Source organism: Nanorana parkeri, unplaced genomic scaffold, assembly GCF_000935625.1.
Source record: "Nanorana parkeri isolate BGI_ZX_2015 unplaced genomic scaffold, ASM93562v1 scaffold393, whole genome shotgun sequence".
Classification (NCBI taxonomy): domain Eukaryota; kingdom Metazoa; phylum Chordata; class Amphibia; order Anura; family Dicroglossidae; genus Nanorana; species Nanorana parkeri.
Window position 1 is genome coordinate 1061597 of NW_017306661.1, and position 16137 is coordinate 1077733.

General features: G+C 38.8%; 1 protein-coding gene across 25 annotated transcripts in view; it reads left to right on the plus strand.

Moving 5' to 3' along the window:
* EBF3 (early B-cell factor 3) overlaps nt 1–16137 on the plus strand; it is a 156719-nt gene that overhangs the window by 89757 nt on the left and 50825 nt on the right. For 15 of the 25 annotated variants that reach the window (XM_018559426.1, XM_018559427.1, XM_018559419.1 and 12 more), the window contains exons 7-8: nt 8121–8202; nt 13854–13998. In XM_018559426.1, coding sequence (XP_018414928.1) covers nt 8121–8202; nt 13854–13998 — 227 coding nt within the window. The remainder of the gene's footprint in view (nt 1–8120; nt 8203–13853; nt 13999–16137) is intronic. The other 10 variants (XM_018559420.1, XM_018559439.1, XM_018559422.1 and 7 more) reach the window with 1 other exon arrangement.

Below are 16137 nucleotides of genomic sequence, written 5' to 3' on the forward strand. Positions count from 1 at the left end.
AGGAAATACGTGGGGGGGGGGGGGGGGGGGGGGGTGCGAGGATGAAGCTTATAAGGTTCTTACTCCGACTACTGTGCTGTGGCTGGCAAGGGGTTAATTTTCTAAACCTAATAATGTTCAATAGTAAGGTATTTGTCAGGAGATAAAGAAGTGATAGAATCTGGGAAGTAGGTCCCTTGGCGATTGTAGTACAAATATTGTTAATGCGGTGTGGTTACTACAGCGGAGGGAAGGAAAATAGCTGCAGTCCACTGGAGATAAAATCCGCTACACTGGAGTGGGAGCCCCGTGACAAAGGCCAGTAATTGTTGAACTGCAAGTCAAGTCATGTATACTCTCAAATCCGCCAACATCCACATTTACATGGTGGTTAGCAAGGGCACCGCTGGGATGGCAACATTTAAATCCTGCTATTTTACAGAAGCTTGCTTTCCTTTTTTCTTTAGCTTTTGATTTGTGATTTTTTTATCCTTTTTCTCTTGGCTACAAAACTGCTACGAGAATAGAAAGAACTTCTATAGTTGTACATTATACCCAGGGATTGCTTTTCCTGATGGTGAGCTGCAGCAGGACTTTCAGAGACTGTAGCAAACCTTTTGACGGCATGGTGACTTCCTGTGATCAAAGGAAGTGGGCGGGGGCAGATTCTGAGATTGGTCAATCCGCATTGTGTGGAGTGGTTACTATTACAAATCCGTGGAGTCTGAACTTTGTACATAACCAATTTTTGGATTAGGGACTTACAAAGTAGTAAAAAGATAAAGATGACAGCCTCGAAGCTTTCTCCTTTACAAACAAGTCAGTGATGGCACCTTATATGTTTATCATGACAGGTTTCCTTTAAGGCTTTTGTCCATTGTTCTTATAGAAAAGCAGCTTTAGTTTAGAGCCAGACACATTAAAAATATTGTGCCTGTGATCTCATATCTTACATAATGCTGATTGACATCACAACTTATAACAAACAAGTAAATAGGAAGTGCCTGTTGAATCATGGCAAGAGACCTTTTAATTGGCTATAAAATGCTAAAAGGGAGGAGTCACAGCACACTGTCCAGATTTTTAAAAGTCTTCTGAAAGTGCCTGTTACAGAGATGGGAGCTCAAAAATGTCAGCTTATCAGAAAGTGTTATTTTTCTGAAATTGCACTATGGTTAGGTTATAAGATTCATTTGCATGTGAATAGTCCACAGTAGCGTTCCCCTTTAGGAGAGAGAGATACAGTACTTAGGACAGACATCTGGTTCCAGCTGTAAAATTCAATAGCCTTTACACCATGCACTTTCCATGATGACGTCATGCATAGGTTACAAGTATATGAGGCCCATAACTCGAAACGTACAAGAATTTAATAAGTCTGGTGTTAAGGCAATTTGTCACGGGATATTTGAAATATAAATCAAACTAATGGAGTAGATTTTTTTTTTTTTTTTTGGAGCACGTGAACCTATGTAATAGCTAATGGCAGAAGTGGGAAAGGAAAGAGAGGGGGGGCCTGACATTAAGACCCTAGCATTTTGGAAATCCAATATGTATTGACCTGTATACTATCTTAGTGCAGAGATCTGGTGTCAGCAGAATGTATCCTTGTATAGGAACTGCTCATTACAGGTTTTGTGAAGAAAGCGCATTGTCTGTGAAGCTCCAGGACCCGATCAGCTAGAATTGCTCAGTAATCAATACTCAGAGCGACTGATGGCCTGGCTCACACACAGCACACAGCTGTGGCCCTCAGCTCTCAATGACTTACCAGTAATTAGGGGAGACTGCTTGGAAGCAGAAGAGTGCTCACTCTCTTCTCAATCACTGGAAAATCTTTTAACAGGCTCCCTTTAACCCCTCCATGCCAAGAAATCATATTTTCAATAATGCTAATGGCGGTGTTTGCACTTGCATAGGCTCTAAGTGCCTTTTCATTTCAACTATAAGTATTAAAACTGGAGTTCATGGGATCTGTTAGCTGATGAATGTTTATTACTGGGTTGCGGGGTGGTAGGGCCCCAATAAGCAAAATCACAACTAGGTCCCTTATCTCTATAATCTCTGTGACAAAGAATACTAAATATTTAATAGCAGTTGTATGGTGGTCCCCAAACTTGATATACATTTATTTTATCCAAATGTATTTTTTGCTATTATCACCAACATAAATCAGTAGACAGTATTGGGCCTGCTGTGCCACTGGGTCCCTATAGTAATCTCAAGGCCAGCTATGCCTTTAGTCAAGCCCTTGGACATCTCCCATCTTACTACAGGTAGGGGCATTGGCAAACAGGACATTTCCAAAATTCAAGCTGCAGTAGAGCATAGCTTGGTCATGACAAATCCCAGGAACCAGGTACCAAACTTTTTTGAGCCTTTTCTATTTTTCTCAGTCAAAAAGCCTGGCTCCTGCACTGACTGATTCCCAAATTCTATAGAAATGCGCCCACACCTTCCTGTAAAAACCAAACCAGAACTGATAGATGATTTCTGATTAGTTGCTAAAAATGAATGTATAATGGTTGTTGCATTTTGTCTTGTATAAAAGTTGTATTCAGCAACATGGTAGAATAGAACCAACGTGATGGCTTTAACAGCAGCCAATCAGAAGGTATATCTGAAGTTAAAGTAAAGTTGCAACAAACCCAAACAATGCACAGTAAAGTCCGGGCTAAGTACAATATCAGAAGCTAATGGTGTGTAGAAAGCAGTTTTGGAAATGAGGTCTACTTGCAGAGAAATCTGAATATGCAAACATCGACGTTCTCATAAGGAGTAATATTTACAAAGTTGGCTGTCTTTCTTCCCTGCCCTCTGGAATCAACTTTTTCATTTTCTTTTCATTTTTCTGGAATCAACTTTTGATTTAGTATATAGAATAGTGATATTACCCATGTGTTCTCATAGATATGACCAGATCTCTCTTTCTTGGCCCGGAAGAATGTATACTCTTTTGCCCAACCACTCTTTGGTTTGAACATCATCCGTTATTTTTATTATAAGCAAAGGGAACAAAACAATCATGATTAGAGGCTTGGGTGAGGTGAGAAAGGCAAGAATGGGTAGCGGTACAAATTACCCACCTCTTGTTGCCCAGATCATTCTATCAGCAACTTGGCGGCTATGTGAAGTTTTAGCTGTTTGATAGAGAACTGATAAGACCTTTTGTTACATAAAGGCATGAGGGAGAACAAGCTGTGTCAAGCAAAATGCATCCTATCAGCCTTTCACTGACATCCCAAATTCATTCCTTATGTAATTGATAATGGCCTTAGCCAATTATTTCACACATTACAATACACAGAGGTCCATTTTACAGGTTTTGCAGTGCTGTAATTAGCTATGCTAATATCTCATTTATTGGTCTTAATATTGCTGAACACCTTTTGCCATCCTGGAACCCACTAGAGCCCCATGGCCTGTCAGGATGGCTGATTATTGAGAAAGATAGCTTTAATCAAACATAATTGCAGTTAATTTTTTTTCTCTCTCTCTTCCTCTCTCTCCGTTGCCAGCATCTAATGCCACGGACTTCTTGATATTCCATTAAATTACAATTAAACAGCCTCCTTTGTTTCTGATTGTCCTGAACAACACCACAAACTTCTGTAGCCGTTTAAAAGAGAGCTGTTTGGTGGTAATTGCTTCCCAGCTCGCAAAGGGCCAATTTACACAATACCCTTGTAGAATTTAAACAGCTCATAATGTAATGGATATTACACCGGAGCCTCACACTACAATTAAAATGATTTTCATCCGATAGGGAAGCTTTGTATAATCGGCTTCATAAAAGTAAATATAAATGAACTAATTCATGGCTGTAAATACACAAAAATGGGTCGGGCTCTGGAAATGCCTTGAGTGGCCTCAAGGTTCCAGGAGTATGGGTTAGAGGGGCGCTGTAATGTGTCCACTGCGTGGACATGTGCTGTATGTGCCCTCATTATTCCTATGTGCAACAGCAGTTATGTGCTTTAACCCATAAGCTGTAATGGATGAATAAGCATCAGACTTGTGATTGGTTGCTCTGAGGTTGTGCCCATAACTGCATTTTTTAACAGTCTCACAAATACTGAAAGTGCATATTTTTTTAGCTAGAGTTGGGAAGGGTTAAATTCCCTAGTCAGTTTATTTTTGTAATGTCTGCGTCCCATTGGGGACATTTTGCTTCACTTCCTGTCCTGGAGACAAAAGAAAGTGAGAATATACCTCTGAAAAAGGGAGGTAATTCCCCCTCTTGTGCTACTGGAAGATTTACCCTCACCTCTGAAATGATGTTTTTAGTCCAATTCCATGAAGTTACCCTATGGAAAACAACCAGATACAGGTACATTCAATGGGAAACATACTGTGTATACGTGTGTGTAAAATAAACTAATATACTGAGAAGCCATAGAAATAGAAACCATGTCCCTGCAGAAAAAAATGGGCATAACCTTGCCCTTCCATATGTGGGATGATATCCCAGTTTGTTGCACTTTTTTGATTATGTAACTTCTACCATGACTTGACTTTTTGGTTCTTAAGTTCCTGTCCCATGACAAATGACATCATTGATGACATCAAGAGACAGAGAATGGCTGCTTCCAACAGATACTTCTCAGATGTGTATTTTGCTTTGTGACAGACTTTGTGTTTTGTATAAATAGAGAGAAAAGGGAAGATTTTGTTATCAACTTTTTAACTTTGCCCCTTTTTATTTTCTGTAAACAATGACCTCCTTCTCTGCTCTAGCTGTACTTTTCCTCAAGAAGGCTTTTCCTTAGCTTGTGCCTTACAGGGAAGCCTAGAGACACAAGTAAATAAAGGCTGTATTTCAAGGCTGATTTATTCTACCTACTGTGAAAGATTATGACTCTTTAGGGAAATACAGACAGGGTCAGGGAATTAGTATACATAATGGTCATTTTGATAATGGGCCAACAGATGCAAAGGGAAACATACTGTACACAATTACGTGTAATGCACTAATGACAGGTTGGAATTTGTATCGCCTCCCCTCTACTGAGTCACAAATCCATGTTTAGTAGTAATACACACTTTATTGGTGAGCAGACAAAGATTTTCTGACACAAGGCTTTTTTTTCATCTTCTTCCTCTCCCACTCTTCTAACAAGAGCATTAAATCCTTTGTGTGCCGGGGTCTGGGGAAGAGATATGTAAAGGCGCTTGTCAGATATTTTCTAAGAAAAAGCCAATTAAAGGGTAATAGAGCAAAGGATGAGAATTACCATTTGACTTGGAATGAGTGAATCTCTACGACTTGTATCTCGGCAATGGAATTACCAGTCAATGAATAACCATGTCCTAAGCTACTTGTACAATTAACCCTTCCGTTGCCGGGGTTCTTACTGCAATAGCATTTGTTTTTTTTTCATATATAAAATAAACTGGGGTCCTTGGCTTTTTGGCCTCTGTCTAAAAAGCAGTCCCATTACACATCCCATTCTTGAGCTAGATATAGACATCAGACTATGATTAAACATATATGCATGATCTAAACATCTCTCAATGGCTGCAAGAAAGGCTCCAGTCACTCAAGCATTCCCGATCATGCATTGTAGCAGGGCAGCATAGGTATTGCTTGGAGAAGGGGGGGGAGTGGCTTGTGCCTTTTTGGCCATGTTTCTCTGAGGCAAACAGTAGCACTTGGATTAGGTTTTCTAAACTTTAGAACAACAATATCTAGGATTGCCTGATCTTCCTCTATTAGCATTACTGTTGTCCAGTCAAATTGACTAAAATTCAGATTAGGAGGCCATGCAATGTCTGTGGGCATGACTGTGTAGCCTACAGGTTGCTTCCATAGCAGAGGTGTCTAAAATGAATAAACATTTATTTAGAATTACATTAGGTTCAACTGTCATTAGGTATCCTGTCTTTATTTAAACCTTACTTTGTCATCCTAAATTATTATTACATTTTTGCTGTCTTTGCGTGTTCACACAGTACGGGGCCTGTGCATGCTTGTATTTTGTATATATTTATTGATGGAGAAGGTCTTAAGTTGACTGGGCCAACTGGCGGGTCGCCGATGACTTTTGTCATCGCTAATAACTGCTTGGCTATCAAACATCAAGGATGGAAGACAGTAGTCATACAAGGTCCACTAGGGCTCCTCTATGCCGCCTATATCCCATTGCTTCCATCAACACTAGCCATGCCCTTGCACCCGACACTGGGTTTGAAACATAGGTCTTAGGTGTTTGGATCTGCTTATGTATAAGCAGCTGTAAACGGTTCACAAAGTTTGCATCGAAGCACTTGTTAAAGTCTTTGGATACGTAGAGGGGTTCACATGTCGAGCCTAACATCAGATAAGCGGTGGGAAACACTTGCCCATTCTTCCTGCTAAGCGCTAGTAAAATGATTTAATCAGAAAGGCGCAGCAGCTTGTAACATGCATAAGGTAAGGGCTTAAGAGCAGAGCCATTTGCAGATGAACCGCTTTTGCTAGCTTCTCACAGACATGACATTTGTTCAGAAGATTAGCCCGCTTGTAATGTGTGGCATAATTGCGCTGCGCGGATGTCCCTGAAGTGAGAACCTAATTGCTTGACAGGACTATAAGTTTGAGGCACGTCCTCACCTTGTTAGGTCCTCTCTCTCTCTTTCTGATGCTGTTCAAATGAAGTCTGGCCGCAGGTGCGCCTAATTTACCTCACAACACAACGTGGGCTGCGTAATTGCAGGCTAGTAGTTAGAAGAAATTGCTGGGTGGAATATCAAGTGACTTACTGTATGCTGATGGCATATGACTGTTTGTGTGCCATTGTCAAGGCAGATGTGCACAGGTTTTTTTTTTCGTCTTTAAAACTTTAAAGGATCTTGAATGCTAAAAGTACCACCAAACCTGATAGTATAAACGTATGCAATATGAAGGATCAATGTTCATTAATATACACTAGCAGTACATTAAAGATATTTTGTAACAAAAAATTCCTAGTGCTATGTTTTTAGCAAAGAGCACCTGTCTAGCCTTTCTAGTTTAAAAATAGAAGTCTTAGTTTGCATATATTTTTAGGCTGTGTCTCGTGCAATCCTGTTGTAATCAAAGCGCGCACCAACAATGGGGCATGTACTATATTATTCTGTTTGTCGTTCTTAGTATATGCACATGAAAACTGGTCAGCATAGTTTGGACTTTTCACGTTCACACAGTACTAGGAAGTTTAGCGCTGCTCTTGGTTAAGCATGCTGTTTGTCTAAATAAATTTGCGGCATGTCCCATTGTTGGCACTCTCCCTGGTTAGGACAACACTGCACGAGACAGAGGTTCATTGATGCCACATACAGCTACCATGATGGGCAAAAGAAGGTTACTGAAGAGGAAGTGAGCTGAGTGTTATGAACATGTTTCTCACCCTTTTACCATTTTTAAGCAGAACTCCAACCAAAAATCAATCTCAAGTGCTCAGTTAAATTTTCTCATGTATATGAATCTACTTATAGCTGCGAGCACTCCAATATGGAATTCATGCTTACCCTTCTGATGGGTAATTTTAGAAGAAATGACAGGTGACATTGATCTTCCCCAGACTGCTGACTTGACAATAAATGAGTATCACATTGATGGGGGGTACACTCTTAAAAGTTTTACACCCATAAACATGAAATACTCTTAATCAGCTTGCTTTTCATATATACTTGTTCTCTTATTTTTGTAAAAGTGCTACACCTAACACATGTAGTATGTATATAAAAACATCTATGCCTGAAAGGAACATTCTGTTGTTTTATATGTGTGTGTTTATATAAGGCTCACCAGTGATCAGTCAAAACTGATATTTCACCTAGTGTTTGGAACACAGCAGTAAGATGCTGGACCCAACCATGGGCCCTGACTTTTACCTATTGTGTTCTGTATAATGTAAAATATCAAGAGGGAAATCCCTCTCCTTATGCCCGTCATATATGCTGACTGGGGAACTCATTGCTGGGATCCAGTGGCAATGGGTGACCGGACCCACTATAAGCAGCTATGAAAAACTGAAATATTAGTTTTGGATGGGCTGACCCTTTATGTAACCACGTGATTAACCTTTCCCCCCCAAGTTCTATCCTTTTTGATTTGACTGTCTCATATTTATAACATATATTAAATATTTTCCCCTCTCTCTTTCTCTTTTTCTCTGTAGATTCTTCCTAAAGTTTTTTCTCAAGTGTAATCAGAACTGCCTGAAGAATGCAGGGAACCCAAGAGATATGCGAAGATTCCAGGTACTCTGAAGGGAGACAGCCTGGCAATGACATTGTAATGACACAAAAACATTGCAGTTAGACACAGATTTGCTGCCACAATCATTGTTGATTTGTTCATGGTAGCACAACAACACCATAATAGCGTATTATGTAAAATAGTGTCCAGGAAGAAGCCTTGATAGTTCAGCAGCTTCAACCTTCTGCCAGGTAGTGATGGGCTGTTACCTCTCATGGAACAATGCAAAACTTTGTGAAACAATGGTTTATGTGGGGCATTGATATCCACTATAGAGGTACTTTTATACAAGGACCATGTTTTGCTGCATTGACTATGTGAAGTACAGAAGGAGGCCCTCTCACTCTTTCAGTATTGGTCCTCATTTGCCCCTTTTTCTTCTTAACACTCCCCACTTTATCTGACACTTTCCAATTTACTGGATACATATCTTAAATTTGTAACAGTCTATAAATAAATAATTCACATGGCCATTGCAGGTTGGCCATCCATGTAGACCATGTAAAAATGCTATCAGCCAATCAAAACAATATGCCTGAGATTTTTTTAATTGGCTAAAGGAATTTTTACATGGTCTACATGGATGGCCAACATGCATTAGTCTTCATCTGTTTGACATTTTAAGGTTTCAAAAAAGTGGTCCCATAAGATGACATTATAAATGGTTAAGTATTTACATTAAATACATTATATTTATATACATATTTACATATACAGGTATAGAACACCAGTCCAAAGAAACATTCCAATCCTGGCATCCTTGCTATTGCCATGCTGAGTGCCTTAAATAGCATCAGCCAGATCAAAAATAACTATATAAATGTAGATAGATTTGTTGTCAGCTCATCTCTTGTTGGATATTCAGCTACATTTCTTCTCGTTTGTTTTCCTAGCTGTAATTTATACATCTTTCAGTTAAGACTTTATCTTTTTTTTTTTTAAAATAGATAAAAACACACTTCGGCACACTCCAGTGAGCCTCTATTTCTCATGGATCTGAGCATCAAGTGCCATTGGTAATATTGATCCATGTGCGCAGAGCAGAAGGTCAAGCCTGGGATGACTAGAAGTCTCCTCTTTGTCTTACTGATGCTTGTGAGACGCATCACTCACCCATGATTCTGTGGTCAGCGGCAGAACTGCTAGTTAGCAAAGGGAGAGGTATGCAGTACATTACTGCAGCCTTATAGCACCGCTTTTATATTTTCCTTTTTACATTTGAAATTTATGGCATAAAAGCAGTTGTGTCGGACTGCCAGAAGGTTGCATTTAAAGGATACTGGTAAGAAAAGAGTTAATGCGGAACAAGTTTCTCTTCTTATTTTTTCGGCTGATCTGTTATTTTCCCCTGGTGGCTGACCTATATATAAATTGACACAGCAAAGACAGTCATGTTTTCTCTGTCATTTTTTTTTCCTTGTGTTTCATACAGTGAGGAGTGGAGTAGCAGCTTAAACGCTCAGTGCACTTTAGTATGGAAAGCAGTCTTCCTGTATTTTTTTTGCACTCTGTTATTCACTATAGCAACACAGCATTGAGGATGCTGACCTCTCTCAAATCTCCAGCTTGGTTTACAATGCCCCCCTCCTTACTGTATTGTCTTATGTTTATTTTTGACTCTTAATCACCCTTGAGCAGTTTTCAAGCTGTGAAAGAAACACATGGACTAGAAATTGGAAAAACTGATAATGCGTACATGAAAAGTAGGAATCACATACACGTTTAGATGCATCGTCCAAGTAATCTTTTATATGGCAGCATGCAAAACGCTTTATCTTTAAAAAGTATTCACATAATCAGGCACCCAACAGATTTTATCTGAAATGGCCTGTATGGTAGATTACAAACCAGTGTAAAAGTGATCTCCCTGAGTTAGGGTAATAGCAGGTTAGAGACACATGATATTTACTACGAGAATACAGACAATATAGACAGTCCAGCCTCTTTGTTCCCTTGATACTCTCACCTAACTGTTAGCATGCCACATGGCTCCATCAGAGGCACATATGGCTGGTTTCAGCTTATGGTTACCCCTCCCACCAAAGAGGTAATCTTTAATGACACTTTCTCTGTGGTGTTGATAAAACGATAAAATAAATAAAGCTTATTAGTGAACATCTTTCACACCATTTTTTGTTATTTTGGCATTTATTATACGCCTTGTGAATAATCCTCCTGGGTAAAAACAAAACAAAACATGGCAACACTCAAAGTAAGCAATTGGTTTCTTTGCAGTGTTTGCTGTACGTGAAAGCTTGTTTCCACAATTATACCCGATTATTTATATTGGTAAACTTAATTTGTATTCTTATTTACTTTCAGTTATTATATTAGACTTACGTTTAATACAGTTTACATAAAATGTGTCCATTTGCATCAGCCTTTGTCATGGTGAAGCTTACACTCCAAATGTCCCTTCCACAGTCTCATGAGAAACCCCACATCAGAATCGGCCTACTTGATAGCCCAGTTTAATCTTCAATTTTTTGAAAATGAGGATTAATATTGGTAAACTGATTTTTTCTTTTTATTAGGGATGCACCGATACCACTTTTTTAAGACCAAGTACGAGTACCGATACTTTTTATCAAGTACTCGCAGATACCAATTACCGATACTTTTTCTTAAAGGGACAGGTCACATTTTTTCTAAAGCAATACAAACTAATGCTTTATGGTCACTTTCTTAATATTATGATTCATGAGATGACGAGGGAGCATGACGCCGGCTTCGCGGCCAATCAGAATGCCGGGCGCTGCGTCATTACACGGCGCCCGGCTTCCGGATTTGCTAGCTTCCTGACCAATCGGGAAGCCGGGCAGCGCGTCATTGCACGCTACCCGGCTTCCTGATTGGCCGGGAAGTTGGCTCCATGCTCTCTCATCACAAGTGACGAGAGAGCATGGAGCCATTTCCTGGCCAATCAGGAAACCGGGCAGCGTGTAATGATGCACTGACCGGCTTCCTGATACAGGAAGTACTCGTGCTAGGTATCGGAGCATTTGGGCGAGTACGAGTACTCACCCAAATACTCGGTATCGGCACCGATACCGATACTAGTATCGGTACTGGTGCATCCCTACTTTTTATATTTACTTTCAGTTACTATAAGTCACTTAAGTTTTACACAGTTTACATAAAATGTGTACATTTGCATCAGCCCTTGTCGTGGTGAAGCTTACACTCCAATGTCCCGTCCACAGTCCACACATCGGAATCAGTCTACTTGGTAGCCCAGTTTAATCCTCAATTTTTTTTATTACTCAACTCCACCAATTTAATTGGTGTAAATGGTGTAAATAACTGTCACTGTCCTAGAGCATTTTTGACTGAGCCCTAAAAACCCAAGCCCCAAAAACATCATCTAGTGACGGTAGCGACAAATGAAACCTTGCTGAAAGATGTATAATGCCATGCCTGATGTGGTCCGCTATGAAGAGGGAGGATGACGGTCATGAAGTCAGTACTGGAGGTGTTATTTGTTAACAAGGTTGCGATGTGTAAATGTGCGCTCTGCTCTGCAGCAGCTGGAGTATAAGAGGGCCCTATCCATCATTTATTCTATGGCCTCACTCTGAACCTGGCCTGCAAGAATAGAACTCTTTCACTCTCATATAAAGGAGGAAATTCCATTGACATACCAAGGTCAATCACCATCCAAATGAACTTGAGAATGGATACTTTTTTCAGGGCCTGAAAACACTTTCACTATTCATTTTCCCATTCAAGATTTTCATATGCAAAAACATCATTATTAGTTGGTTAACTAATTGACAGAGGTCTTGACAGTAATTAAAAGACTTCAGATTCATTTTTGGCAGATAGAAGGCTTTGAGTCTTAGCAGAGTTTCTTGTTCATTCATAAAGAAGTAATATGAACATTCTGCGAACTGAACGGATCCTTGAGACCAACCATGTTATGTTAGTTTTGCATCGACCTGTATGTTTTGAGGCAGCCAAAGATATAGTGATTGTATTAAATAATCAGTCAATTATATTGATATATAAAAATTGTAGAGTGTGCACTGTAGAACAAAAGCTGTCCACATATTAATATCAGAGCTGGGCAATCATAGTCATCAATGTACCTGAATAATGATGGCTGGGGCCTAACTTTCTTTTACCTTGTTACCAATGGATGCAGATGTTTCCTGGTTCCTTACAAATGGCTACTTGCTCCCAGAATACACTGACAGGCTAATGAACTGCACTTGTATGCATCCACCTCTGCTTTATGTGATTTAATTGTCTTACTGTATGACAGGCCATCAAAATGTGGTTACATATTACCAGTCCATTGAGCTTCTCCTTTGGCATTTTAGTTCACTAGGATGATTCGAAGTGAAAAATGACATTTGTCCATTCCAAATAATTTGCTAGTAGCTTAATGGTTTGCCATGTTTAGTCACTTTCCCAATGCAGGTTGCTTGGCCTAGAGGCCACACATGAACTTTAAGTAATTCGTCCTGCATGTGTGATTTAAATAAAAAGACAGTTCTGAATAAAATTATTTTGTGCATGCAAAGTGATGCTTGCCCATCCTAGTTATGTTAAAGTCCCGGCTACATTTTAGGACCATGGTTTTCCACACACGTGAGCTACAGGTAAAGGTTTGTGCCACAAAAGACCACATATGTTTGTAAGCAAATGTGTTGACCAGAAAGCATCTTTCGACCCAAGAGTATCAAAGAGGACCTGCAATGTAGAATCATTTCCCAAAATGACAAAGTACAAGTCACTGCATTGCATGTCTCCCTGCAGCTAATCTTTTTGTCCATTACGGACTTACCATGCCTTGTTCTGCACTGTGTCTCTGTGTGCAGGTGGCCATCTTAGTAGAGGCAGGACTTTTCTCAGAGCTATTTCCCTGGTGACTGGTGGAGTATTATTCAAGAATCGACAAGAAAGTTACAGAAATTACAGATCCACAGAATGAATAAATGAAGCAGGGAGATCCTTGCAGTGCTTGTCCGCCGATGCAGCTTCCTCACCAGTAGAAGAGTAACAGTGAGCAGCACAGTAGTAACACCACCAAATCTCACACCAAATTATATGAGACTACCAGCAACAAGCAAAATGACTTATATGATCACATACTGCAGATATAAGCTTATATGGTTCAAGGAACAGAAAATGTACTGCTATTTGTCAGGATATCTGTAAAAAATAAGCCAGGCAACTGGACTTGCTGTATTTTTTTTGAAGACATTTCACTGGTCATCTAACCAGCTTTCTGAATTCAGAATTGAAAAAGCTGGTTAGATGACCAGTGAAACGTCTTCAAGAAAAATACAGCAAGTCCAGTTGCCTTGACTTATTTTTTACAGATATACCATGACCTGGATGAATGAGAACCTTCACAGACATATTTTTCAGGAAGAATTAAATACAAAATATAAATTTTTAGGGTACTAGGCACAATCAACTTTTCTGGATGTTCTCTGTAAGATAGTAAATCTTGGCTTTTTGAGTTCTGTTTTACTTTAAGGCCCAAGAGTATCATGAAGTTAAGTGTAACCATTAAGTATCTTGTTTATTATGTGGTTATTCGCTTGATATTAATGTGTCTATGTTGTTATTGCTTGATTTTATTGTGGCAATTTATTCGATTTGCCTGCCCCTGTCTAAGTGGAATATTTATTTTTCTTTTCAGGTTGTTGTATCAACAACAGTCAATGTGGACGGCCACGTGTTGGCTGTCTCAGACAACATGTTTGTACACAACAATTCCAAACATGGAAGGCGGGCACGCCGCCTTGACCCCTCAGAAGGTACGGCTCCATCTTATCTGGAAAATGGTAGGCATACATTTACATGTCCTTTTTTTCCTTTTTTTTTTTATACATCAAGCTTTATTTTGACTACACGATTACATCTATTTTGTCACCTCAGTTCATTGATAAACAGACAGATGGAGATGTCATCATTTTTAGCACACTGAAGATCCAAATTGAAGGGTAGAAAAAACAAAATGAAAAATCCTAACAGTCATTTTTATTCCATTTACTTTCAGCTCAAATAATTTTCAACCCGTTTCCCATTTTTTTCAAATCATTCAATTTAAAAAAAATAAAAATATATATATATATTTTTGTATGTTTTTCTTTTGGCTTCAGCTTTTTTTGCAGCTTCATTTAATTTGGCATTTTCTTTTGCTGGTCACAGAGAAGAGGTACATTCTTAATAAATGGCTGAGAAACACATGACCAAATCTCAAAGGAATTTGCAATGAGGTCAACTTCCTGTCACTGGGCCCTTGTACTGCAGATGGAAGAGTGTTTGTTAGGAGAAATCAACCAATTCTTTTTTCCTGTATCTTAATTAAATGGCATTAACTTTTTTAACACTTTTTGGATAATGTTTTGGTTAATCTTTTTATACATGTACATGAGCTGACTTTATATCCAGTATTATGAAGGATACATCATTTATAGTAAATCTGCAAAATCTGCAAAATTAATTATTGACAGCAAACATTTAGTAGAGTAAAAAAAGGTGCTGTCTGTTGTATGAATTTTCCAGCACGCTGAAAGATTTTTTGTGTTTCCATCCTGAAAAATTTGAAATTATGGTGGTCAGCCAAGCCACTGCGCAGACTAACTATTAAAAGAAAAATCTGCATCAGAATGATGTGAAATGTGTTTCTGGAAAATCGCACGATAATCACTGTTATGTGTAATATAATTTAGATATCAAAATAAGAGCGCAATTTACAATCTGCTGTGCTGCGCAAAAAAAAACTAATTTGTTTTTCTGCAATAATGACTAAGGCAAAAGAGAACAAAATATAATAATTAGAGGTTGCTCTGAGCACAAAAGTCATTATGGTCTATGACGTATTGTTTATCCCTTTCATATGTGCTGAAGGTAGGTGTATGTTTTGCCTAGCAACCAGCACTAATGAGGTTCACAATTAAGAAGGTTGGATCCTCTCCCCTAGTCGTCTCCTTCCCTAGAGAGATAAAACTGGCAACATTATAGGTTCAAGTAAAACAGCTCAAACCCATGATGCTAGGCATTGGGAGAGGTCCAAGCTCTGCCTCCCTCTAATGAGCTATTATAATCTTAGGAAAACACAAGTATTTATTTTTGTAAACTGTGTAAAAAAAAAAATCATCTGACTCTGAGCAGAAATTGATTTTTGTTTCTTTTGTAAAATAAAAGAACACTCATTTTTAATATCGCCACGTGTATCCTATAGAAAGTAAACACTGTTTCATCCCAAAGGACAACTGTGGATAGTTTAGTTTTTCTCACCACTGCAAAAGATGGGATATACGTAGAAAGCACAACAACCATGTGTTCTTTATATGAATGTTACATCCGTTTAGGCTGATTTGACCTTACATAGGTAAAAGTGAGGGCATACAAACATGCTTACATAGTGACAATGATCTGTATATTGAGAGATATTCAAGAAGCAATTCCAAGGCTAGAATTTGAGAATTTTTCTCAAATTCTCAATTTTCTTTTTCTCCAATATTTCTGCATTTTTTTTTTTGGTAGCCCTGAATTTATTTTTTTACTGCAATTTATAATATCAGCAAGAGTTGTGGCTTCTGAAAGCGATACTTTGTTCTGTTTTTAAAGCCAGTAAACCTATTTGGACAGCAGAAAAGTTTACAAAGCCAGTGCATTTCAGTAAAAGCGGACTTTAAAAATTTGTATAACACTTTTTGTTTTCTTGCAATTGTCTCCATGGTATTTAAGAGACTGTTTTAAAACAAAAATCTGAGTTGAAATCCCCAATGCATGCGTAAATGAAAGCTCTTTTTTTTTTCAACTAATGTTCAGTATATGTACCTGCATGCATCCCCTTCCTGCTAACACCTCATTATCCAATAATCTAATGTTCGCCAGCAGTACATATACACTCCAACCCAAATCATTTCCAAGTAGACTAATTCCCCCTGCTGCTTCAATGGACAGCTGCCATG